Source organism: Strix uralensis, chromosome 4, assembly GCF_047716275.1.
Source record: "Strix uralensis isolate ZFMK-TIS-50842 chromosome 4, bStrUra1, whole genome shotgun sequence".
NCBI lineage: Eukaryota > Metazoa > Chordata > Aves > Strigiformes > Strigidae > Strix > Strix uralensis.
The window spans coordinates 92,419,957-92,446,964 of NC_133975.1; the positions used below are offsets into that span (position 1 = coordinate 92,419,957).

General features: G+C 39.7%; 2 protein-coding genes across 3 annotated transcripts in view; one reads left to right on the forward strand and one right to left on the reverse strand.

Annotated features, from left to right (window-relative positions):
• The window catches only part of ZNF106 (zinc finger protein 106), a 42,174-nt gene extending 42,050 nt beyond the window's left edge, over positions 1-124 (reverse strand). Inside the window, exon 1 of the mRNA XM_074867876.1 lies at positions 70-124. The gene's annotated coding sequence lies outside the window, so the exon portion shown is untranslated. The remainder of the gene's footprint in view (positions 1-69) is intronic.
• On the forward strand, positions 103-23,854 carry SNAP23 (synaptosome associated protein 23). 2 transcript variants are annotated; one of them, XM_074867879.1, is made up of 8 exons: positions 103-520; positions 11,046-11,152; positions 11,721-11,762; positions 13,525-13,573; positions 14,073-14,190; positions 17,834-17,986; positions 18,558-18,702; positions 21,161-23,854. In XM_074867879.1, exons 2-8 carry the CDS (start codon positions 11,096-11,098, stop codon positions 21,224-21,226), a joined length of 630 nt encoding a protein of 209 aa, XP_074723980.1. In that variant the 5' UTR covers positions 103-520; positions 11,046-11,095; the 3' UTR covers positions 21,227-23,854. The 2 variants fall into 2 exon arrangements, with proteins under 2 accessions (XP_074723980.1, XP_074723979.1); XM_074867878.1 differs by lacking the exon at positions 103-520 and adding an exon at positions 993-1,099.
• The last annotated feature ends 3,154 nt before the right edge of the window (positions 23,855-27,008 follow it).

Sequence of the window (27,008 nt, forward strand, 5' to 3'; positions counted from 1 at the left end):
TAGTGTTATAAATACACATAGTGCTACATGCTGCCACCCTAAAGAGCGGGTGCTGAAGGCCGCAGGTACCTCAGCAGCGAGAAGCCGTCGACGCTGTGCTGGGCCAGCCTGGCTGCGTCTGGAAAACCAGTTCCAGGAGCGACTGGAAAGACAGGACGAAAGACAGGACCACAACCCTGGTGCCCGGGCTGTGCAGCGTGCGATAAGCCTTATCGAATTGGGACTTTTTAAGGAGCCAAAGCCCACAGGGGCTCTGAGCATCCCGAGAGGGAGAGAAGGGGAATGGAGGCCCAGCTCCGAGATCACAGCGGCTCCGCTGGAAAAGGGACCTTATACAGGCTCAAACACCACGTCAGCTGCTGCAAGTGTCGGTGCTGTAGGAGCTCCCGGCAGGGCTCCGAGGTAGCAGCCGTACGGCAGGTACTGGATCCTAATGGCAGCCTAGACAGGGAGAAGTTATCCACGCCCACGAAGGAACACGCCTCGGGAGCGGCCACCCGGCTCAGCTGCAGAAGATGAGGTCCGCGATCCCGCACGGCAGCTTTCCCTTCCTGCCCTGGTGCTCTCCTCTGGTAACAGTCGCGGGGCTGCCACGCTCCCTCCTACCAGAGAGCAGCTCACCCGGAGAACCGCCCCGCGGTGCGGATGGGGCTGTTCCTCTCCTGCGCCGTTTGCTGACGGCGCTGCAGTCCGCCAGGCCCGCCCGCCGCGCGCGCCATCAGCGTAGCGCCCACAGGCGCAGCCGGCCCTCGCCTGCCGCCATGTTGGGTGTACACGGCCTGCACGCGGCGGCCGACGTCCAGCCCGCCGTCCCCGCCGCCCTCCTCCTGTGGGGGTGGCGAGGGCCTCTGCTCGTTGTTGGTTTGGGGGTTTTGGGGGTTTGTTTTGTTTTGTTTTTTCCCGCCACGTCGGGCGTGGCGCCGCCCCCGAGAGGCGGTGCTGGTTCCCGCTTCCGGGGGGTGGGCGGTGACGCGCTCGCGGGTCAGCGCTCGCACCGGGGGCGGGCGGGACATGGGCTCTTAAAGAGGCGGCTCGGCTCAGGGCGGTTCGGTTCGGCTTAAGGGCGGCGGCGAGGCGTGAGGCAGCGGTGGTGGCAGCGGTAGGTATACGGCGCCCTGGGCGGGGGGATCAGCTGGTGGAGCCGGTCTGTGGCCGCCTCCCTGCCGTGTAGAGCCCTGTGTGAGGCGGACTTGGCTCCGGTGGGGCCTCTGCGGAATGGGACGGGATGGGGCGGTCCCGTCGCGACCGCGCTGGCTTAGTGGGTGCCGCCCTGGCTTGGCTGCCGGGCCCGCGAGTCAGCGCGGGGTAACGGGGCGGCCGGGATGCGGCCTGCTGCCAGTCCGGGCGGCCTGGGAGGGCCCCCCAGCACCCGCCACAGTCACGGGCTGTGCCCGTCCCCTTATTGCTGGGAGGCCTCTCCCGGTTCTCCTCTGCGAGGGGCGTCGGTGCCGTCTCCAGGTATTCTTTACGTGCTTGGTGAGAGCACTTTGAATTGAGCCGGTAGTAGGGTACAGGAGAAGACCCTCCTCTTGTTACGCATTTTAAACTTGCGTTATGTCCTGCTGCCTTTAGTAGGATGCTGTTGGGGTACGTACTAAGCATCAAGAGTAATCTGTACTTTTGTGCTTAATTGTACATCTTGATGCCCTTCGTACTTCTGGGAAGCTAATGAAGCGTTAGCTTTATGTTTCACTTTTTTCATTTTCCACTTTTATTTCTGTTTTACACGACAAAGGTTATCAAATCAACACACAGGATTTGACACCCGAAGCAAATGACCTGAAGAAACTTTAGAAGTTTCTTTATGCAACTTCTCTAGCTATTTACCTTCCTCTTTTTTGCTCTCTTAAAAAGGGCAGTAGGTGCTCAGTGTTCAGAACTAAGCAGCTTGCTGTTGCTTTGCTTCTTCATAACCACACCTGATTCAGTGCTGCAGAGAAAACAGCTATGTAGAAAGGTGTTCAGGGACAAAGGAAAAAGCCTATGGTGTCAATTGCTTGATTCATTGACTTGAGCAATTCATTGCTTACAGACAGTCCATTAAGCAATCTATATGCCTGACCTCCCCTGCTCTCCAGCTTTTGAAGTAGCTTACTATATAGCAGAACTTGTGTCATTTGAAGAATGGAATCTGATACTGTCTGTATGTGGCTCTAGGGTTGATTGTTAATTTGTGTTGGCCAGTAACTAATCTGGAAGAGGTGTCACGAGGCTTTTCCAGGAACAAAATTGAATTGTTGAGTATAGAGCTGAATACACTGCACAGAGGAGGTGGCATTGCTAGCGCCTATTCTTTGCGCTGTCGCCACTGTGCAGTGTTCAGGAAGCTGATAACAGAAAGCAGGAAGCATGCAGAGTAGTGTCTTGTTCTTGAGCCCTGGTCGCTTCCCCCAGGGTCACAGATGCTTTATTCATTTATCTTGTAGGCATAATTGTATGGAGGAATACGTTCTGGTGCTGATACGTTATACCACCCTGCATCAGCTGGGCTGAACTTCAGCTTACCAACAAGTAGGATAACTGTGTTAAGGGTTTTAAGGAAACAACACCTACATTAGTGATATAAAGACTTTGAAGGAACAAAAAAACCCAACCCTCAGTATAAATCCATTTAATTTGTAAACTGTTTAATTTTTAATCTTTGCATGAATGCACAGAACTTTCATAATTAACATTCACATTTTTCTAAGAATAGAGATTGATGAATTTTTCCATCTTTTGGGGAAGGCAACTGCTTGCTTTAAAACAGAAGGAGCTGGCAGGGTGTCCACGATCACCTGAGGCTGTACCAATTTGCTGATGGCTAAAAGTATATCTCATGAGATACTGGCTTTCAGTCAGCTGCTGCAACAGCAGAGTTATGACATATCTTAGTTCCTACCTTTGTGGTGAGATTACCCAAAAAGAGGCACAGGCTGCATTTCTCAATCATACTTTTAGATATATTGGTTAGTAGCTGCTATTTAAAATTTCTTCCCTGGTATGTATTTCAAACATCCAAGAAAAAACTAGTGAACTGGTAATTGTAGTATTTTAAGGTTTAATACTTTGGTATTCTTGCTAGTGGATTATGTTAAAAGGATAAAGTGTGTGTATTACTTTCTGATTTATCTGAAATGAAGGGGTAGTCAAATATAGTTATTTGGTAATAGAAAGGACGGAATCTTTGTTATTGTGACTTTATAAAAATGAGTAACTTGAACATATATGCATGAAAGCTTTCCACTGAACTCTAAGTTTAGTTCATGACTACTGGAAACTTTCACTAGATTTTGAAGAGGAAAACAACGTGAAGATGTAACCGTGCAATCTTTCTAGAACACTTTGTAGGAGTTATGTGATTTTCATTCAGAGCTTGGAAATAGCTCTTTTGAGAGAAAGAAATTATTCTAGAAGGCAAACAACCGTACGGTTTTCACATTAAAGACATAATCGTATACCAACCTTCAGCTCTCACAGCTATTGTCTTCCATGACCAAAAGTATTATGCTGGTTTCTTCTCTCACTTTATTTCATACTCACAAGAAAATTGGGGACCTCATACTTATTCTCCATTTATGGAACTAGGCACCAAGGCACAGCCTGCTGTGTGTTATTGATGTTATCAAAATACCTTTAACAGGAAAAAAAGGAATGTTTGTGCTTAACTTCTAGTTTAGAGTTGTCAGTGAAGGAGGAAGAAAATTTTGTGATAATGATTAGAAGCATAACTTGATAGAGAAGGGGCTAAGTTCAAATGGAGGACCCCCCAGATGGTAAGGAATTCATTTATGATATTTAGCAGATGTGATGGATGTATGTGATGGAGATTTCTGAAAGGCATTCAGTCTGTCAGACACAAAACTGCTGCATGTCAGCTGGAGATGGAGGACAAAAATCTTATGATTATTCAAGGTGGGTTTGTGAAAGCGCAAGCAATCAACAATTTCTTGGTCTGGTGCAAGTAGACCTGTCTGGTTTAAGAAAACTTGTCACTTTTGACAGCGTCTCCCTGCCTACAGTCCTTTCCAGATGTGCACTGTAATTGCAGTTGAGCAAGCACTCATTAGGCCTTGTGGTGCCCTGCAGTTGGTTTAAATTCACAAAGATCAGTAAGACAAAAAATTCTTAGGGGTTTTGAGTGCTTTGGATAGCACAGCCTGAATATGCCATGACTGTCACAAAACAAGGAAGTTTTCTTTTTTTCTAGAACTAATAAGCCTTAGAATTGCTTCTTGGCTAGTGCTGAAGAAAAGCATATTCAAACAGCATGTAAATTGCCTGCTATAGCTTTCATTACCTTGGAAGTGTTTTATAAGCCTCAGAAGATTATTGGGATTGAAAAACCCTTGAAAAGACTGTGCAACCTCACAGTTGTAATGGCTTTTGAAACTTGTTTACATTGGAAACTTGAGTGTTGGCATAAATAGCTGGTATCCAGTTTACAAGTAATTCTGAATGAAAAAGAAAACACTTGTAAGAAAAACCCTTAGCAGTGCAGAGGAGTATCTCAGACTAATGACAGAGACAACAAATAAAGATTTCATGTTCATTTTTTACTGTGTGCTCTGGGAAGACAAGTGGCAAAGATGACTCTGTTGTTGCTGGCTGCTTAAAACCGTACTTTGATCTGGAAGCTCTGTTGATTCAAATGCTTTATTTTTTCCCCGAAGTTTTTAATGTGCCTATTGTTGGGGAATCTCAGCCAGGGTGCTGCTGTTGAATAAAATGATACTGTCTTAGCTTTCTGATCACAAGCAGATAATTTAACTTGGAGACTTATACATAGACACTGTGGGTATTACTAAGACTGGATTTGCTCCTATTGCACTCAGGCTTATGAAAGTTATGGCTTGCCAGGTGTTAGCTCTCAGCTCAGTAGTTGGGGTTAGGGCAGAACTCTGATTAAATACTTGTGACCGATCCACCAGATGTGGTAATGTGAGCAGCACTTTCCCCAAATGAAAATTTGCACTATAGTCCCATGGGATCACCCTACTGCTAATACAGACATAGCTATAGCTCACATCAATCTGTGTCACCTTCCAGTTTTTTAAAGTTAGACAACCTACTAAAATGCTTCAGCTGCTATAAGGGTGTGTTGATTAACCAAATTAAGATCTCTAAGCCAATGATGCTTTGAATGGGTCTGGCACCATGTTAAAACCAGCCCAAAAGGGCCTGTCATGTCCCTCATTCTGTTGCAGGAAATACCTTGAGGTTTTAAACAGTTCTGTAAAATTGCCTTTTTTGTGTCTTTTCCTCAACCTTCTCCAACATAACAACTTCACATAGGAGAGTGTATTGCAGCTTTTTCAGGGTTTTTGGAGCCATGACTAAATGCATGGTAAGTGGAAAAGTCTGTGCAGACATAAATTTATTTCCCTTACCTCATTGTTCCTCTTGTCCAGGGGATAGAAGTAACTTAAGTCTAATCCATCCTCAGCTGGCTTGGACCATAATATCCTAAGTTTAATATGCATTAAAATAGCAAGCTTATAGGATGGTTTAGCACAATATGAGTAGTCTTGTGAAGAGATAACATCTTATCTAAAGCTTGTGGTTGGAACTGGAATTTCAAAGAACTTTTTCTGACCCCACAATCTCCGAAATAAAACATGGCTGAAAAGACAGATTCTTATGATTTGAAGACCCTGTGTTAATTTCCTTGGTGCTCTTGTTTCTTGATGAATCTTCCTTTTTTACAAGACAGTGATAGTTAAGGTGAGCGTGTTGTTATCTTTTAAGTTTCCTGGTAGAAGATTTTTCGTGAGGCCTGTTACTTCAAGAAAGTATTATAATAGCAAGCTTAGTTCTGCATTGTCTGTAGGTGCCAGGTTTTCCTATGCAAGGGGTAGAGGGGTAGTTGCACTGAAATGTGTTTAACTTCAATACTTGCGGTCTGGTAACTGAGTAAATACTGCAGAGTACTCTTTGTATCAAAAAGTAAATACAACTGATATTACATCCTTCTTTAAAGGAGTTCTACTTTGTAGGTAGGCATGTTAGTTTCTTGCTTAAGAGTTACCACTGGGAGAAAACAAACTAAAATAGTAGAATGTTGTTGTAATTATGAAGTCTCTTTGTAGGCTGTCTTCTCTCTTTCTTTGGTTACTTTGTGGCTAGGATTTTAAAAATGGTAGGAGAGGGAAAGCAAAGAAAATAGACATGAAACACTGATATTAAAATAAATGCTTCCTTAGCAAACATTACATTATAATAAAATACATGCTAGGAACACTTCAGCTATATCAAGTATTTTCTTCCTGAATATTTTGTCTTTATTGGAGAATCTTAATGTGTTGGATATAAAATCATTTTGTCATGTACCATTAACTTATGAGCTGGATACCTCAGTGGGTGCTTTATGATTCCTAGGCAGAAAGATAGGGAATGAGTATCCTTTATGTATGTATACTGTGTTCTGTCAGAATAGCCGAGCTATTAGTTCAGTACTGAGCTATTAGTTCAGTACAAATGGCCTCATTTTGGGTGTTCTAACTTCTCCTTTAGAAATATTTTGCAATAAAGGCACCTGTTATGTTCCAGCTGTTCCAGTTAGACATGCAGCTATCAAGAGTGCTTCTCCATCTTTGGAAACAGGCTTTTCTGGAAATGTTTGGTCTCTTCTCAATTACTCCTGTGTGCTTTTTTGGATGTTATCAACTGCTGTGTGGTGAGAAGTCTGTTACTGTCCAGGGAATGTCTGTTTCTATTCTGCCTCACAGGACTAACTTCCTGTGCAGAGCTACTGTAAAGGTTGTGTGTGTGCTTACAAAAGCGATGCTGACCAACTCAGCTGTACAAATTAACAGGCATAAAACTATGGCTTTTGGGAGTCTAATGCATCAGGTTTCAGTGTTCAGCATTAAATATTGTAACAAAACCAATTCAAAGAGCATGCTGTCTTGTTTTACATAGCTCTAATGGCAGTGGCTGAAAAGTGAATGTGGGTAAGCTTGCTGGGAAGTCTAGAGAAAGAAAGGTTCTGTCACTCTTTTCAGTGACGTAAGACCTCGAGAAGTGAAAGACCGGCAAGTAGCTGTACCCTGTTATCTGTGATGAAAGATTGTCAGAAAATTAGTCTCTTAACCAAGTGTTCTGAGTGGTTTTATTTAGATTCCTCCCACATAGGTCAGTTACCCTAGCAAGTGTAAACTGAGCACATGAACTATCAATTCAGGTTATGTTTTTACCTCACAAGAGACAGAACACTACAGGTGTCCAGCTGTGAGCATGAGAAGATAAGCACATGCATACCTCAGCTTTGAGGAATCTTGGAAGTAACTTTTTTGCTCTGTGTTACAGGTGTCTGCTATATAGAAGTATTTTTCCTTCATATTTTGCAGGTGGATTTTTTTCAGTGTTAGATCAACTCATAAACAGTTTCCTCATTTTAGGGGGAAAGTGAGAGGAATGCTGTGTGTTTCCATAGAACTTCTTGCTGTCTGGCAGCAGAGTTGTTCAGGAAGCTGTGAGCAAGCTAGGGGAACGCAAAGCTTCTCTGTCAGCTGTTAGAACTGGTAGATTCAGTGGCAAGTGCTTGTGTTTTCAAGCGGTTTTCTGGTGTCAGATGCAACTTCAGACACTTTCTGGTTTAGTGTGTTATTACTAACTTATTAGTGTCAAATAATGGATTGTTAGTTCTGTAGTGAGCTAATGTAAATAGGACTAAGTTGGTGGGGGGAATAGTTTGATAGCTAATAGTACATGGAGTAGCTCTTCATGTAATTGCTATGTCTTTTCATGTAATTACTATCAGATTTCAACATGGTGTTATCTTTCATAGGACTTTATTAATATCGCAGTTGTCAAGCCCAGGGTGAATTTAGTATAGTGTACATGAGCTTCAGTCCTGAAGTTAATTCATGACTGTCAGCTTCCAGTAATATGTTATCTTCCAAAATGTAACACCAAGATTTACTAGTTTGGGAGTTGGAAGTACCGACTGTTGTCTCCTTCCTTCTCCTTTTTCAGTCTCACTGCAGGTTGGTTTTCAATTGCTTCTCTATGCACTTCTGGTTCTGGTAGCACAGGAGAGTGTTGTGGCAGTTTTGAGTAAAATGTAAAACTCAGTATCTGGCCTGATAAAGTATACATTCATTCTTTAGATTTTGTGTGCTTTCTTGACATGAAGGTAGTGTAATGTATTTGCAAACATCTGTTCAAAGATAAGAGTCTTATTACCTGTTAAAGGCTTACTTTTCTAAACAAATCCTTCTTATGCATGTTTGAGAATGTTGTCATGCCCTTGCCTCAAAAGCCAAGAAACTGTTACTGTATTGTGTAGTGTTGGCTGCAGTATGGCTTTTGGGTAACTCAAATCCAGCTCCTGAGCTAGGGTTGCACCATAGGGCCAGTAGTTGTGCTTGTGCTGGTATGTGAATTCCTGGGTCGCCTGAACCCAGCTGCAAAGGGAAGCAGGACACCAGGGCTGCTGAAAAAGAAATCTCCAGGTCACTCTGGGATTACAGCTGCGTTTCCGGCCCTGTTCTGCAATTACAATGGGATTCTTGGGAAGCTGTTGTATTCACAGGGTGGGGATATGATATCCCTTTTGCTGTCCAAGATGAGATGTGTGTTTTATGGCTCCAAGCTGCAGAAGTACCTGACTGTAAAGTAGGGAAAGGCTGGCCAAGCCTGCAACAGTCACAGTAATCCAGATACTGCTTGTTCAGTGCAACTATATAATTGAAATTTCATCCAGTTTCTGAATATTAAGCAAATGTGAGATCTTCACCCAAAGAACTAGCTTGATCATGAAAGGGCTCAAACAAATGAATTTCTAACAATTAAGACTAAACTGTGATGTGATGTTTCAAAGCTTTGCTTGTGCTTTTGCTTTATTTGTTTCAAAGCTTTGCTTGTGTTTTGCTTCATTTGTTTCTCAAGGACTCCTGACTCCTCAACTGTTTCCTTAGGTCTCTTTGTCTATTTAGGCAAGATTGAAATGCTCGTTAGGCTCCCTATGTAAATCACTGATAGCAGACTCAAGGCCCTCAGTGGACACTTGGGCAACTCCTAGAATGAGATAAGGGGGGTTCGAACAAAGAGACACAGAGACCCTATTATAGGGAAACTGATTTTGCTGACTTAGGAGGGAGACACCTGGACTTCACTTCACAGCGCATGCTCTGGAAAGAGGGTCAACTAGCAAACACTGAAGAAGACTACTTCCTCCCCCGACCACCAAAGACCCTCACCCTATTTTCACTACACATGCCCAACTATGTAAATGAATTCTGGGAACTCATTATCATAAGACACCCCTTTCTAGGAACTCTAATGAATATGATTTGTGTATATGTAAACTGATGTTCCTTACTAATTCTTGGGAGCCCTTATGGTGGAGAATCCCCAGGGTGACTTCAGCACTGCTAATAAAAGAATACCTGCTTAACAGTTATATTGGATTCTGACTGTTGAGTTAATTTTTTTGTTTCAATCTCATTTTCTTGTGCTTAATCTAATTTGGTGAAAATAGGTCCTTTCCCCCCTGTCCCTTCTTTACCAGTCCTTACCTGTGCAAACCAGCTTGAAGGGCATTCCCAAATTCAAAGTTGGGACCGAGCTGCCCTAAATAAACCTCATGAAAGGAGCTTAAATGTGTGAATGAAAAGATAAGTCACTGATTATATAGTAAAATTGAACTACTGAACTGAGCTATTAGGGGCCTTCTGTGAGAGTATCTGATTTCTTTTTTAAAATGATAGCAAAAACTAACTTGTGTTGACAGCTACTTAAGAAAACCTCCGAGACCCATAGTCTGAGGCTGAGGAGGTGTGTTAGGTGCTAAAGACCAGACCTGCTTGAGTATAAATTGTGAAGTACTTCTGCTGTAAGGGATTGGGTGTCTTGATTTCAGTTCACTCTCAGAGGTATGTACACTTCCTGCAAAGAGCTGTGAACAGCATCCATTTTCTAGCGAACAGCTGGGTGAACCTGCATGAATTTGCCCTCCAGAAAGCAGTTACTAATGTTATGTCTTCTAAAATACCGATCTTGCAGGGAAAAATGGAACAGTTCTGTTAGTCAAGCAGGGTGTTTGGAGTGATCTCAATGGATAATGTGAATTTAATTGGAAGCTGCTCATGTGAAAGAGCAAGGATTAATCTAAAGTTAAGGGGAAAATACATTTTTAAAAATAATCTTATTGCTCAGTTTGTGCTGTCTCATTAAATTCTTCTATAGCCTGGGAGCTCTGTTTTGCCATTGCTAGGAGTGCTGTCTTTATTACCATTCCTCCAACAAGAATGTAGATTCTTAGCTGTGAAAAACCTGGCTATGATAAGAATACGCTTATTGATGGGCTTGCCTTTTTCTCTTGTGTCTTCAGACAAAAATATATCTCCTGCTTATAGCAAAAGTTAAATTCTGGTGTGTTGGGACTTCAGTTATGAAAACCTTGATTTATCTTTATTATGAGAGAGGTCGATTTGAAAACCTTTGCTAGAGTTGCAGACATAGCATTAAAAACTTCTGCAAATCCTTTTGTATTTGAGGGATGCACCATACCATAAGAATGTCTATTTCTAGAGTGCTACTGGAATCGTTTTAAGTCATGCTTGGTCTGAAAGTGTTTCCCCTTCTGACTTTTCTGTTGAAATCCTTCAAAGGGAAGGGGAAGAACACTTAGTTTATGCTAGTAATTTAAATGCCTTAATTTGTCTCTGGATTACTGGGTAAACCAATGTGCCTTTCCAGTATGGAGAAGCTTTTTATTTTAAGACTATTTCCTGATTTTTTTACCTTAAACTAACAATAGATAGAATTTAAAAAAAAAAAAACCACAAAAAAAAACCCCAAAAAACAAACAAAACCACCATGTTTAGGAAGCTGAGTCTTGGAAAGGAAACTATTTCACATACTGATTGTTCCTGAATTTCTTTTAGCTCCTCAGTTATGTCATATTGGCTGAGTAATTCTTAGTGCCTAGTAGTCTTAACCAGGTGTACTACACAGAATGAAATGCTTAGGCTTTTCATTCTTTGAACAGTTTTCTCGTTTCAACTCAAAATACTGATAAAAGGATAGTTCTGATGCTTAACTGATATCTCTTATTACAGGGGGGAAGTTTCTCTTTAACGCGATTACTTGCAAGTAATAGTTCCTCATCATGGCTGAACTATCGCCTGAAGAAATTCAGCTGAGGGCCAACCAGGTCACTGATGAGGTAAATATTGTAGGAAGCCATCTGGGATTACAGTATTTATCTGCCAAGATTACAATATCTTCTAAAAATAAAGTCAGTCTAGGGTAGTGATTCTGCAAAGGGTATAGCTGAATGTTTCAAACTCATGTTACTTGGTAAATACTAGAGTGAAGACTACTCCTAAAAGTAAGAATGAATTTAAACTTCTGAATTGTAAAGTCACCTACTTGACTGAGCACCCAGTCCTGATTACTGAGACAGTGCAGGCTGGGTACTTACAGTGTTTGTAATCATGTTGATACTTCATGACTTCTTTTAACTAAAATTGATTTGAATATTTTTTCTTTTATAATGACTTTCCAATGGGATAAGCAAAGTACCAGCAAGTACTAAAAACCAAGGGTTTACTAACTACTGAAAAAAAACTCTAATGCTGCCACTGTGACTGTGTTGTAGTGTGTATTACATATGGACAGGCTGATGGACCTTTGTATACTAGTTGCCTTACTGTAATTAACTGGTAAAGACGACTTTCATACACTGGTACATACTTACTGCTAATGCACACATTTTAAAATTCTCTTTCTAGTCTTTGGAAAGCACAAGGAGGATTCTTGGCCTGGCCATTGAGGTAAGGAAAAGCTTTTGAATTCCCTGGGTATTTATTAATTTAAGTATAAGAATCATCATGTTGACTATCACAAAGTGATCTTAATCACTTTTTTGTCTTTCTCAAAGTTTTTTTGACACACACTTCATTATTACAAGTTGCTGCTTTAATTCAGTAGTAGAGTTGGAATGACTTAAACCTAATGTTTTTCACATTGTATCAGATCACAGAAGGATCAATATCCTTTTTACTTGTTTTCCTCCTAAGCAAAATGGCCTAATCTCCAAATGCTACAGATCGGTTATAAAAAGTTTTCTGTGATGATCAGTTCTGCCTTTGGCTGCTGTGTCACTTGACTCTCATAACGTCTTTCATTTGTCTTTTAGCTCATTTTGCCTGTGAACAGTGTGAAAATGTCCTGCTTTGAGGAGAGTAGGGCTCAGTTGGGTGGGGTAGTAGAAGGTAGGGCTGGTTTTGGTTCTAAACAAAAGTAGTACACCTTACAATCTGTACATCAGTTTTAACTTTAAAGGTAGTTAAGTATGATGATGAAACTCTTAACACCCTTATACATTACTTGAAACAATCTGTATTTCTGGTTTATCTGGGTGACATTGTATGAGGCATCTGTTCTTCTACACTGTTATGGCTTGCATGCCCCATTGTAAAAAGGACTGAAAGCTTACTTGTGATACTGTAAATTCAAAAAACAGTTGGTAGAGAGTAAGATAAGATGGCTGATAGTCAGCTCTGGTAGACTTAACAAAGCTTAACTGGTTCAGCAAGACAATTTTGCTAATCTTTGATATGCCAAAGACAAATGAGAATCCAAGAGACTGGGCAGTAATGCCTTCAAAGCTAATGCCCAGACTTTTAGTGCTGAAGACTTGAGACAATTTATTGTGAGTGTGAGAACACTAAAAAATAATCCAATAAATAAGGACCACAAAGTGTTTGGTCACTACTGCTTTAGAGCCTGTATCACCGTCCATACAGTAGCAGGCTGCTGTGGAACTGAAGATACTACTATTATCAGTGAGGCATTTGAATCAGCATAGCCTAATGAATACCTCTAAGACACAAATGTTAAGAACATTTAATGAGGCAACATAATTTCTCTTGGTATCGTAATTTGGTGATTCATAGAAGTTAGAATAGCTCCTTCCATAGACAGTTCTATGCTGCCAGTTTACAGTAAAGCATGGGTGCAACTTGCATGCTGAAATCTGGACTCTGAGCCAGCAAAGAGCTGTGCTGTGGTGTATTTCTCCCTGCTGATTTCTTTTGCTTGGTTCTAAAACTAGCGATGGGCTATTCTTTCTGATCTCTTCTGCTGAATTCTCAAGAATGGCTTTGCAGGCTTTGTTTTGCTTTCTTTTATTCTGGCTTCCAGGACTAAAGGCCTTGTCAGCCCTATTGAAGGGCATAGGGATAAAGAATGAACTAAATGCCACTTTTCAAAACAAGGCACAACTAAGTTTACTTTTTAGTTTTGGCATTGTCATAGTTCAATCTGAGTCTTATAGTAAATTTTATCATCTTGTTGTAATGTAGAAAAACCTCACAAAAAACCCTCTAATTGAGATAGTGTAATAGCTGACATTATCAGCCTGACATAGGATCTAATTTAAAATTTAGCATAGCTTTGCTACAGAAGTTACTCCTAGCACAGTGTTTTAATATAAACTTGGTTGGTTTATCAAATTTACTATAGAGACCTTGTGATTTTGCACTGCTGTATTGAAATCTGGTTTTATATCTGCAAATAAATTTCTTCCTGCAGTCCCAGGATGTCGGCATCAAAACTATCAGCATGCTGGATGAACAGGGAGGTGAGTTCTTCCTTTTTATTCTCTAACACTAAAAATCAGTTTTATGACTAAGAAAAAGGATTATCATTCAAGAGTTATTAAAGGCTTATTAAAGACTACTTGTGTGACAATGAGATTTAAAAATTGGCTATTCCCATGTTTGTAGTATTTAAGAGGTTTTAAAGTAGTTGAGAGACTGTGTTAATTAGTGTGATACAGCTCTGCTACAGAAGCCCTTACTTTCCACCATAGCATGAATGTAACTGCATTTATTGTAAAAGCAGCAACTCAAGTGCTGCTCTAGGGATAGGGAAAATATTTGTAATGTAATAAACAAAACTTATCACTTAATCTTTCTTAAAAATAAACAAAATCCCAGAAGGCAGGAAAGAAGAAAGGCATTAGCCTTGATATAAAGATAGAACACAAACTTGTAAATTCATGCTTGAAAGAAATGTTAATATCCCACCCCCACCTTCCCCCAGTCCATGTTTATTCAAGTCACTTGTTTCTCTTCTAGAACAACTAAATCGCATAGAAGAAGGCATGGACCAGATAAATAAGGATATGAGAGAAGCTGAGAAGACACTGACAGAGCTCAACAAATGCTGTGGTCTCTGTGTCTGTCCTTGTAACAGGTCAGTTAAATTGGTACTTGGGTCTGAAGTTCTAGAATATGATCTCTAATAAAAGAGCTAATTAAAAAATGCTGAATCTCTAGGAAGGTTGACTGGTTTGGTTTGTAGAGGTGAACCCTTTTGAAATTGTATGAGAATAGCTAAAGCTTACTTGCATCTAACCATATATTGTGCCCCTTTCACTGTAAATACAGCTGCTGTGTAACATCCTGCACAATTGTGCCCTAATCTCCTTAAAGCTTATATTTAGTAGAATACTACCAATGTCCATACATGAGACCAAACTGGACTGCAGATAACCGTATGTAAGTGCTTGTCTGTTAGAAACTTGACTCTGAAAGTCATTTTTTCACAAAAGTACTTTTGTACTAACTTAAAAGCAAGAAAACTTCTGTTTTGGAGAAGGAAAGCAATACTGGTTCTCTAGGCTTTTAAAAAATGCTTTAGGAAAGAGAGTAGGAAAACAGATATTGGTGTTAAAGCTTTAATGTTTCACTAGTGACTACATAAATTCTTCCAGACATGCTTCACAGTACCTTTGTAACACTGTTATTATGGCTACCATATCCAAGTCAGTTAAGAGTAATCTAATCTTTTTGTATGGTGCTTGATTTATACTTCTAAACAGCCTAAACAATGATCAGAAGTCAGTATTACAAGGAAAACAGTATTTATTTTCTGGAGTTGTGCTAGCTTTTTCTGTAAGCAGCAAATGATCAAATTGTATGAATTGGATGTGATCATAGTTCTTTCAAGTGAAAGAGAAATGAGTTATTTTAAGAGTGACCACTGAAGTGAATAGTGTGTATGTTCATTTTTAGCTCTTTAGCATGAGCAAAAAGACCTTATGATTCAACTGAGAGATTGCAGTAATTTAGGTAGAATTTCCTTGGCGTAGCAGAGTCTTGATTATCCAACAGAATAATACTTTAAGGATTGTTTAGCATAGATATGAATGTGGCTTCTAAGGCTGAAAGTCTTAAAGCTTTAGTACCTTGAAAAGGCAGATAGTTCTGTGCTGACCTCTGGATAGGATGTGCTTACTGCTTTATGTTAGTTTTGTCAAACTGATGGACTCTGAGCATTTTGCCACACTCAGTCTTTGTTTTCTGTAGTTGGCGGTCTTAGTTCACTGAAGCTAAGCAGCTTTTTGACACTGAGCAAGCTCAGAATTTATGAACTCTTGTGGCACTCCAAATACACAGTTAACAATAAAAGAAAGAGTCCTGTACTGAAGTGGGCAGTAATGTGCAGAAAAATCTACTAGGTAAGTAGAGGACGATGAAGAAACTGTGAATGCCTTTCACATATCCACTGGCACATCAGTGTTTCTGTCAGTGTGAGGTTTTTGCCAACCAGTTACTTCCAAATTTTTCATTTTTTTCATAAGGCATAAAGCTACATCAGAACACTTGCTGAATTAAATACTGCTTTTCTCATTTCTCCTAGGCTTAGATTGTTTATAAAAGCTCTGTGAAAACACAAAATACTTGCAGTACACTAATGTAATCTATGTACTAATAACAATTAATAACCTGTTTGCTGGTCTTTACTATTCTTTCTTCTCCATTCTCTCCTAACACTGACGCTTGCTTTCTAAAAATGAAGACTAGGATAAGAAGCTGTATTCACTTAACTGGTGAAAGCGGATTTTAGGACAAGGTCAGTCTTATTAGTGCAGATGTGTATTTAACTATCCGTCTGAAGTGATGCTTCCATTGGATCTGTGCTTGCACATGCATGATGTCTGCATGCAGGTCTCCTTGTTGCTGTGATGTATTGTAAAACTGATGTGAATAGACAATGTCCATTACTGTTGAGTGTATTGGCTGTGGAAATGTTGGAACAACTGCTTGAGCCCTTGCTGGTTTGATGGGTAGCATGAGTTGCCTTACTCTTACAGAAATGAAACATGAGAAAAGTGAATGTATACTAATTTAAAAAACATCTCTTAAATCAGGTGCTGAGAAACTTTGTTCTTAACTGTGCTTAGTTTGAGTAACAAATCTGTTTCTGGCTGTCTGCTTCAGATGTGCAAGTAGTTTTCAGGCTGCTTGTTTTTGTTCAGTAAGTTCCTCAGTTACCTCTGGCACCTAAGACTTTGCTAATCCAGAAGCCAAGCATAAAAATCTCTCCTGCTGTTGTGGCTTTAGTATGAATGAGATTAAAATATAATGCTTAATCTAGTTGCAGTAAACCTAAAGAGATTTTTAAGTCTGTGTGTATGGACAAGGACCTAGAATTGACTAGTCGAGGTTTCTTTAGGGTTCTGCTGGGTGCAACAGTTCCATTATGAACTGAGAAATTAATCCATTTCTTCCCCTTGATGTATTCATACTAGATTACTTTTCATAGGGTCTGACCTATGAAATAGTTTCCCATTTCGATTACATAAATACCAGAAAAATGAGGGGAATGCTTCATTACAGCTAATTCCACACCTCTTCAAATGTGAAACATCTGTGCTACTGAAAGGCACTATAGACATAGAAATTGATTACCTGTAATGGTAAAGTTAGGTGTACTGAAAGCCGTTAGAGATTTCCCTTCACAGGCTTTTAAAGAAGCAGAAAAGTGGCAGTGGAGTCTGGATTGCCTAGTTTAAATGTGAAAATGCTAGCAAACAAGGTGAACACGAGAATATTCTTCTCAAAACAGGTTCTTTAGCATTCATGAGAATTGACACCAGTTCAGATCAATTATTTTTCTGTTATATTTTCTTCCCCTCTTGCTTTTGCGGGTCTGATTACACAGAATCATCAAGTCTGGGAAGGACCTTGTAGATCATCCAGTCCAACCATTAACCTAACACTGACAGTTCCCAACTACACCATATCCCTAAGCACTATGTCCACACGATTCTTAAACACCTCCAGGGATGGGGAGTCCACCACCTCCCTGGGCAGCCCATTCCAATGCTTAACAACCTGTTCTGTAAAGAAATGCTTCCTAATATCTAGTCTAAGATTTGTGAGATTGCTTCATGTCAGTGTGCTTTCTTTAATTTTTTTCCTCTTCTGAATTGTGTGGTAGAAGTGTAATGGTAAGTTGGTTTGTTGCTTTAATGGAATTAGTACAACTGAATTGCAGAATGAAGGAGCTATTTAAACATGGTTGCTGTTATTTCAGAATCATAATAAACCTGAGAAACATTAACTTTAAAAAGAAAGACTTGGCAACAGAAAATGTTTGATTAAAAACCCGTAGAGATTAATGGCTTTCTTGCATAGTGTAGCTATTTGCATTTGAGAGAGTTTTCCTCCATCCCCATTTCTTCCCTGAGAAGTAACTAATCCTGACTCTAGACTAACTCCTGATGTAAATGCAACTATCTTATGACAGTGTAAGGTTTCCTGTTACTGTCATAAGCTTCCCCTCTTTGGTAAATTTTATTACTGTAAGGAAATTACTGTGCTTGTATTAATGCTTAAGACCAAATTAATCACTGTCCCTAGAGTAACTCAGTTGTGTTTGTACTATCCCAATATAAGAAGCTCTATTGTATAGACAAGGCTTTGTCTATACAAAATATAATCTCAGGCGCTAGACAAATGTTTCTGAAAATCCTAGATTAATACAGTACTCCAGTCAGGAAACCATATTTTTGATGTAGCAGTTCAGATTTCTTATTTTTACGGAGTAGGACGAAGAACTTCGAGGCTAGCAAGGCATACAGAGCAACCTGGGGAGATGGAACGGAAAATTCAGCGGATCATGTGATTTCCATGCAACCAAGAAGCTTAAATCAGCAGCAGCCTCAGACTTCTGGAGGACCAAGTGGTGGATATATTACAAGGTTTGCTGCTTCATATTTCTCAGTCTCACATCCAGAAGTCTTAAGTTACCAGTTGCCAGCTTTTCAGATGTGTTTTAGCTGAAGTTGCTAATTAGTAAGGTTTTTTTACCACTGCTTGGAGGAATTGTTACTGCTTGGAGAGGAGATGGCGGACAGCGATGCTTTCAGTATTGTAGTGCTCATCTCTTTTCATAGTGGTGGTATTATCAGTCTATTTCTGGATGTGAGGACTATAGAACTTAGTGCTCAATTATTGAGGGGACTGTTAAAAATATCAAGGACTTTTATTGTCATAAAGCCTATTTGAGACAAACTCAAGTCTTTAACTTCCTCTGGTAGCTGTTATTTTAAATTCTAAGGCTATTTTTGTAATAGCAGCTAGCTTAGCACCTTAATTTGGTGGGCTGCTTGCATGGAATACATGGGGTTTTAAAAGGGGAAAACCATACCTTGGCTTGAATACATTGCCTGCCAGATAAGCGTATGACAAAAAATTTCTATTAAAGTAAATTGAGGGTAGGGAAAAGCAAGTTCTTGATTCTTGGAAACATTGTCTTAATTATTTGAACAGGATAACAAATGATGCCAGAGAAGACGAAATGGATGAAAATCTTGCTCAAGTGGGAAACATTCTTGGAAATTTGAAAAACATGGCTTTGGATATGGGCAATGAGATTGATGCCCAGAATAAACAAATAGACCGAATAAATGTAAAGGTAGGTGTCAAAGGTGTTCTCTACCTTCAGCTTAGAGGTTGTAACTGAGAAGTTGTAAGGAATGGGCTCATGGTCCTCTACCTGTATTTGCAGTAAATGTGCATTAAGATTATACCATCCTCTAAGTTTCAGTGATTTGAACAAGAGCTATATCTTGGTGTTTGGGTATGTAGCTGAAAAATCAAATGCTTCAGAGTGTTAGGAAGCCAAAAAATACAGCACAGGTCACTGCTTGCTCTGAAAACAACTAAACTTGATTGGATCAAAAGGGCATCTATTGAAGGTATAAGTGGGAGTTGTTGATTGCAGGGAATTGGTATTGTTAACAACAGCAAGATTTTTCTGGAGTTCTTAAAGTCACTAGAATCATTGAATGTAAAATAAAACACAGGTAATTCGTTGCCCTAATTCTTGTGGACAGGTTAATATTGGAGCTGGAAGACTGTAGAACAACAGGTTTTGTAGGTGCACAGGGACATGGTCTGCCCTCATCTGTGCATGAAGCGAGTCATAGCCAGTAATGCCTTTATTTTACTGCTTTAAAGATTAACTTCCCAAAACAGATGAATCATATAAATATGTTTTGGGGGGTTTTCTTTTAGAGGGCAATTTAGGAGGAAGTTAGCCATATTTTAGAAATCCCCATATTCTGAAATGAATAGTTCTTTTACAGGCATCCTGGTTAAGAAAGGCAATGAAAGCTTTAATGAATAGTGTGTATTAAAGATTTTAAAAAGCAGAAGTGAACACCAATTGCTGTAAAATTATAGAATTAAGACAAAACAGGAAGTTAAAGATATCACTGAAATGCCCAGTAGGGTTAAAAGCAAGAGGAATGGCATTTTCTCAAATATATATAGCTAGTCTGACATAAATGCTGGTTGTGTCTATGTTAGCATCTCAATTTTGTCTAGTAACTCAGGGGTATTAACTTAGTATTGGTAAGGCAAATCAACATGATCTTATGGAGGATGCCTGAATTGTCTTTCCCTATTCCCTGCAACTGCAGATCTGAGGAGATTATCAAGTCAAACATTTTAAAGAACAGAAAATTTAATTGGAGTTTAAAATGAGCTTATAAAGTGGACTGAAAATTGCCTGGTCAGATAAACTCCAAGTGGGAATTACTGGTTTTAGCAGTAGTGTTTCTGGTAGTTTTAAGCACCTGTTTTGGCTGGATGCTGTTTTAGTGGTCTGAATAATCTTGCTGATGAAGTCTTACTATTAATATCATGTAAACAAGTTAGAATTGGTTTACCAAGCAGCAATAAAAATGAAAGTGCAATTCCTGGCTTTGAGACTGGCAGTCTGTCTCAGGATATTAATCCTTTTCTGCTTTTAAATCTAGTGAACAGTGTGGAAACCAAATCAAAATGTTGAGGGTAAATCTCCAAAGGACAGTATCATATAAAGAAACAAAAAGCAGTAATAAGCTTAACTTCAGAATAGAGGTGGTGCTTTGGTTTTTAATTTTTTTAATTCCAACTCACCTGGGAAATATGTAGGCTTGACTGTTATGCAGGACTCATAGTCTGAATAAACCCCTAATAAAAGTTAGTTAGTGGCTTTTTCTTAGAAAAAGATCTAGTAGCAATGTGTTTCCAAAGTGGTGTTAACAGGTTAGTCTCACTTTTCTGTAGTAGGTTCCTACCCTTCCCCAAACCTTGTCCCAAAGGGCAGGAAGGAAAGAACAGGAGGAAAGGGCTTGAACTGCCAGTGTTCTCTTTCCAGCCCATGGTAGTGTGAAGGTGTGAAATGGCAAATATATGGCACAGGTAGAGCTTCTCAGGGGTTCTACTCATGGTGAGGGCAGAGGCTAGTTTTGTGCTTATTACCCCTCCTACATATTCTCCAGTGCAGGCCAGATAATCAGGGAATTGTTTTGAAGCTCCTTATCATAACTTTCAGAAAAAGTGTATTTTGACACTTGTTCAGCCTAGATGGTGTGGCTGGCTTGTGATGTCTTATAATAGTAAAACCATTAAAATGCTTTTCTTACAGATACCATACTGTTATGACACTAGGACGCTGGAGGGTGTGTGGATGAAAAACAGGGATTTGCACTAAGCAAAATAATTCTAACTTCATGCCCATAGGTCACCAATGACTATTATTTCTAGACCATAGCAATAAAGCTGCTCTGTAGAGGTCCTTAAGGTGTCTAAACACTTGGAGAGGGAATTTTTATCCCTTTGTTCCATAAATATTCCTTATGACTGGCTGAGGCAAGCTGGTGTATGTTTTGAGGGTCAGCTGAAAGCTAAAAGGTATTTCTTTTGATTCTGTTCCTGCTAACAATTGACATCATATGCTGGCTAGGGGGAAAAAAAAAATTACTTCCAGCTTATAAAAGTTGCTCCCCTCTGTCTACCACAATGATGATAATTATTCAGAAGTTCATGTCAGTTTAAACTGTTTTGCATGAAGTGTGCAAATGACCTATGAATTTCTCTTTCAGGCTGATACAAACAGGGAACGCATTGAGCAAGCCAACATCAGAGCCAAGAAACTAATTGACAATTAAAGCCTGCTGTCATTGTTCAATGACAGTGTCTCTCCAGCTGCAAACCATCATATTCATGGATCTGTGAAACTTCTCCTATTCTGAAATAAGAAGGGCTGGGAAAAATGAAGCAGTACCCTTTCTATAGGGATTAATTTTCTTGATTGCTTCATGTAAATGTGACCTTGACTCCAAGAAAGCAGCCAACATAACTCCTCCTACTCATCTGCCTTCACTTTCTTTAAATTGCTCAGGGCTAAAAGTGTTAGGGCTTTGAGAATCTTCTTGCATGTTTTATTCCCCCTCCCAGTCTTTTTTTTTTCCTGCACTCAAAATACAGTCCTTTATTGAACAAGCAGGGTAACCTGAATTCACAGTTGTGGGAAGTTGGAGAGGGCACTTTGCACTGTTTGAAATACCTCAGAAGTTGAGTGTCTTCACTAAAATAGGGACTTGGTGAATATTGTCTGAGTTGTATCTCTAGCAGGCTAACCATAGTTTCACAATCCAAACCACATGATTAGCTTGAGGTTGAGTTTGTGGATTACAGAATTGAAGAGGTCCACTACTTACTAGTTGTGGATTGAGGGCTTTGAAACACTTCCTAACCACATGAACTTTAACGTAAGGGTAATGGGAGGGATATACAGGTTTCCATTTCTTTACTGTAAATCGACATCGGTTTGGAGGTCCTGACTAGGAAATCATGCTGCATTGTTCTAATGATGTTGTGTGTATATAGACCTGATCTAAACCCCATGCACATGTGAGTAGAAGAAAATAACACACTCTCTCAAAAGTATTTATTTGATGGAAAATTTTATGCCCCTCATCTAAAAGGTAACTTTTAAGTGTTTGAATGATGCATCTTAACTGTAAGAAACTGAGCAGAAGAGCATGCAGCTTTCTCACATACCATATCAGATTCTATTTTGGCCAGTTTTCACTGGAGTTCAGTTTATGCCCTTCTCCAGTGCAAAATCGTGACTGAAATCTGGTGCAGGGTTTGCTCTTAGCAGTGACTTTAGGGCAGCTTCTTAAACCTTCTGAAGACAGAAGCTTATTATGAGATTTCTTTGTCACAAGACTGGAGGAAGCAATACCTATTTAAGAACTGTATGCTAGTTCTAAATAAACTAGTTCTAAATAGATTCCTGACTGGTTTATTATTGCAGACTTTGGGACTGGCAATAGGAAATAATTGTATGTCCAAGTTGCTTGCAAGTAAAATGTTCCTGTTCTGTTGCAGAATAGAGGAGTTTCTGACCAGATGAGGTAAAGATCTCTTCCTATGAAGAAAAACATTTTGGTCTTACTATAATATCAGATTTATTTCCAGGATTTTCTTGAATTTTTTGGGGGGAAGTAAATTGCAAGTGACCTGTCTAATGCCACCCAGCAATATGTTATGTCTGTTTTAAAGGTGAAAATGATGCTTTGTGCTAACCTGTGATACTCAGTGTTGGATGGCAAAAATCTTCAATTGGAGGAATAATTAAAACTAATAGCATTATGGGGTGTGTTTTTGGAAGGGCAGGTCACAAGTATCCTGTAGCCATTAATAATGAATCCCAGGGCTAGAGAGATGACACTAATCTGCTGAAATGTAAGACAAACAGTGGTAACTGTTTTGTCTTTTTTGGTAGAAACACAGTCAGTATTACTGGTATACTCTCAGTTTGTTCCCAGGACAACTTGATATTTAAAGGAAAAAAAAAAAAAAACCCAAACAAGCCTGACCAAAGGATGGAGCTGCTGCATGGGATAAATAGGCCAGTGGTAGCCTGTCTTATGTGAATAAGGTAAAGTTGTTTTGTTTTTAGGGGACTGGATACTTCAGTAGTGTGTGGTGGCTTATGTCTGGTTTCCATTAATTGGTAGGAAGCTAATGAATTTTAAAAGCTCATTATCTACCCCATTTGTGTACTTAAACAGAAGCAGCAAATGAGTACTTTTAAGAACATTACATAATAAACTTCTACCAACCACTTGCATGGGAAAGCATAGAGGACTTGTATGTTGGGGTTTTTTTTCCATCTTACAATCTCCAGGTTAACTGAAGTAGTATTTGCTGCTGGTTGTGAAAGTATATGTTATTTAGTTATGATTGTCTCCTGGAACAGAGGACTAAAGTGGTTACCTTATTCAGCTTACAACAGTGCAAACCTGCTCTGTAGCATCTGGACATTCCAAACATTGGAATGTGGTTTTTTTTTTTTCTCCCTTGCCATTACAAGTCCATGTTCTTGACTTCCCTGAGCTCTAACAACAAATTAGCATGTTGGCTGAGAGAATGCTGTGATTTTTATATCAGAATCATAATATTGTGATGAATGCCACACAAGGAAATAATTTCTGAGACTCTTAAGCTCGAGTGTTAGCAGAATATCAATACTATTTTCTGATGCAGCAAGAGCCAAATCCGTGAGGGAGTTGGTGCCTTTATGTTGGTGAACAACAGAGTCTGCTGCTTGGATTGTCTTACTGTTGTCTTTAGAATAGATGCTTAATTTCCATATCTGTGGAATGGAATCAACACTTGTACATCTTTGTATTTCTGAATGCTATTAAGAATGAAGGTTTACAGTTTCTGCTTTTGATTGTTAAACTATATATTGTGCACAAAAAATACATACTTTTATAACTGAATGTGTTTTAGAACTATTTTATCTTAGAAATGTCTTTGTTTTGTTTCCTGTCCTTGAAAAACTTGGCAGAACTAGTTGCTACTATGCAACTAGGAAGCTTCCCTTCTATTTTTATTTCACAGAAATGCTAATCCTAATGCTAACAAAGGAATGGGTGTGGTTGGGGAGAGAGGAATATTGTGATCTTTTTTAACACCTAGTTTTCAGCCCTGCATAATCAACATCACCTAATTTCAAACTATGAAATGTGTCCCTCTCTTCTTTAAAGAGCTGTGATTTGACATGGGACTATACTTCATGATGATAAAGGAAGTAAAATAACTGAAACTCTCCAGTCAAGTATCAGTAAGAGATGCCTAGCAAATACCTAGTCCACTAGATTTTACCTACTCCCAATACAGTTTCATTTGTGAGGCAATTTAAATTGTATTTTCTCTGATACTAGAGCCTCAGATTACCAGAATGGTTTTGGCCGGGAGGAGGTGAGGGGGAAATACAGATTTGTGTTGACTTGAAGCAGTTTTGAGCTGCAAAAGAGAATAGCATGTATCAGAATGGCTTGGAAGAAGTATTTCTCATACTGCATTTCTACCAGTAACTAGAAAACAAAATAAATTAGGGACAGTCTGCATATGTAACTATTCTGAGCATGCAGCACATGTCCCAAGGGTACACTTAAATAACTGGTAAATTGAAGCTAGCCTACCCCTTGATGAAAGATGAATTAAGACTCTTAACATGGGGGTAGCTATAGTATGAACTGCAGTACATGCTGCTTGTGTGGCAACTTGCAGAACTTTCCTCTGAAGGCTGTACAGTGAGTCAGCTTGCTGTTTACACAGTGCAATGACTTGCAGTTGCTAATTTACCTTTGCACTCAAAACAGCAATGTGCTATCTAAATGTTGATTGACTAGATGGATGAAAAGGGTATCTCACTGCAGTGGAAAACTGGAGAGCAAGTGATACAGGTCTAAAATAAAATAGATGAATGGTTTATACCAGTGGTTTTCAACCTGTGGCCTGTGGACCCCTGGGGGGCCACAGTGTCATCACAGGGGGTCTGCCAAGGCTTAAAGCGGAGGTGGGGAACATCCAGCCCGGAAACATTTGGTCTGTCCTGTGGCAAACGCTGCACCTCCTTTTCCCACAGCCCCCTCCCCTCAATGCTCCCCTCATACTCACACCCCACCTGCCACCTGCCCTGATGTGCTAGTATATTCAGTGCTAGTATGGTTGGTGGGACCCACTTTAACTAGGCGGTTTTTCTCTTGAAGACATTTTCTTAACCCACTGGCCATGACGGGGCTGAAGTCTGTTCCTCCAAGTGGTGGCCCTGGACCCATAAACAAAAATATATGGTGACTGAACACAGACAAACAAGGGAGAAGATGAGAAGAATTGTAAAAACTTTTCATCAAATTTTAATGTAAATATTGCTGTCAAATTAGCATGTTAAAACACCATAAAATGGGCCATTTGAGCAAGAAGGGTGTTGATGCTATTTTAAATTCATATGGAATCATTGTAATAAAAATAATAGGTGTGCACTAACAGATTAATTTATTTCCCCTTCTCTCCAAATTTGAAGACCCTTCATGAGAAAATTGAAATAAATATTTGATGCAGTCTAGTGCTTTAAATCTTGAATTAAGTCTTAGTGGTCTGTGGCCACAAAAGGTATTTAAAAGGGGTCTGTGGTGAAGGAACCCTGGTTTATAATTGTTAACTAGAGTAACATTTTCTACCTCAATAATTCCAAAACTAAAAAGCTGCAGGTGTAATCGTGCATGGAAATAGAATTGGTTTATAGTGTCACTTGTTGTACAGTGGGGGTAGTGAGAAGGGAAAACTGAGAAACTCCATATAAAACTACCAATAGATTACATAGTGCTGAAATGTACAGAACAGTGTTCTACTAAGCAACTTAGTTATTGCTGTGAGGTAAAACGTGAGGATATCAGCCAGATTTTTTTTCTTGAAACAGAAATAGTATTCCTCTGTTCTGGAACAAATTTGATTAATCCAGGACTAAGCACCACTTGGTATTTTGCATGGTGTTTTCTCCCTTTTGCTTTACAAAATTTTTGATAGCTGTCAACTTCAAGGTAGCAAAGGAGCCTAACAATGAGTAGTTGAAAGGTTTCTAAATGTACTAGTGATCACCGAAGAGAAATGTTGACTTACTTTCCCAAATGCTGCCAAAAGCAGTAAGATCTTTTTATAGCAGTGCGAACGGCATCGTTTTCAAATGCCCTGATCTACTCTCTCTTCTAACACAGCTGCTCTGAATAGACAAAAGAATCCTGATAAACAAATGTTAAATGAGAGAAGCAGCATGTCTGAGCACAGATATTTCCAGTAAAAAAAAAAACACATAAAAAAACCCCAAAAAACCAAAGGCAAAAAAAGCCCTCCAGAGCACAACATTGCCAAGTGCATAGGTATTGATGATAGACCACTCCTTTGTAGTTGTCAGAGCTGGTGAATGCAAAGGGGGAATCTGCTAATTGAGGGGCTTTGTTCTGTGGATGTCTCATATGTGGCTCATCTCTAGAAAAAGCTAATGCTTCAAATGGGATTTAGGTATCAAGTAGAAGGAGCTAAAATTTAAAACTAAGCCAGTGGCTTTGAACTATTCACTGCTGGATTTGCATGCCATAATCTGTGGTGTCTGTTAGTATGAAGCTAAATGGATTCCTGACTATGCAGGGTCTTGCATTACGGTAACATGCAGGTTGTGTTCTTAAAGCATTTCCCTTGTTATGTCTTGCAAAATGAAGTAGCCTTATCAACAGTGCCTGCTGTCAGCTACTTCTTACAGGAAGCTAGTAGTTTTTCCATAAAGTAACACCTGGAATGGGGGGTTTTAAGTGAAACTGGTTCCCTGTTTAATGATGGATCACCTCCATCCTTTGAATAATGAGCTGATGTTCCCTAAACCACTCTTATAATAGGTATTATTATGTAAGACTTCAAATAAGACGGCACAGGGTCAGGGAACTGGATATGTCTTCTGAGCATCTTATAAAAGAACCACTTACTGCTAGTCTTAATTATAGCTGTTACATAGAGGAAAAAGATTGGCACAGAGGTCACATAATTTTTTTTAACTGCGGGTGGTGTAAGATGTTGAATATGTTTGATGGTTACCCC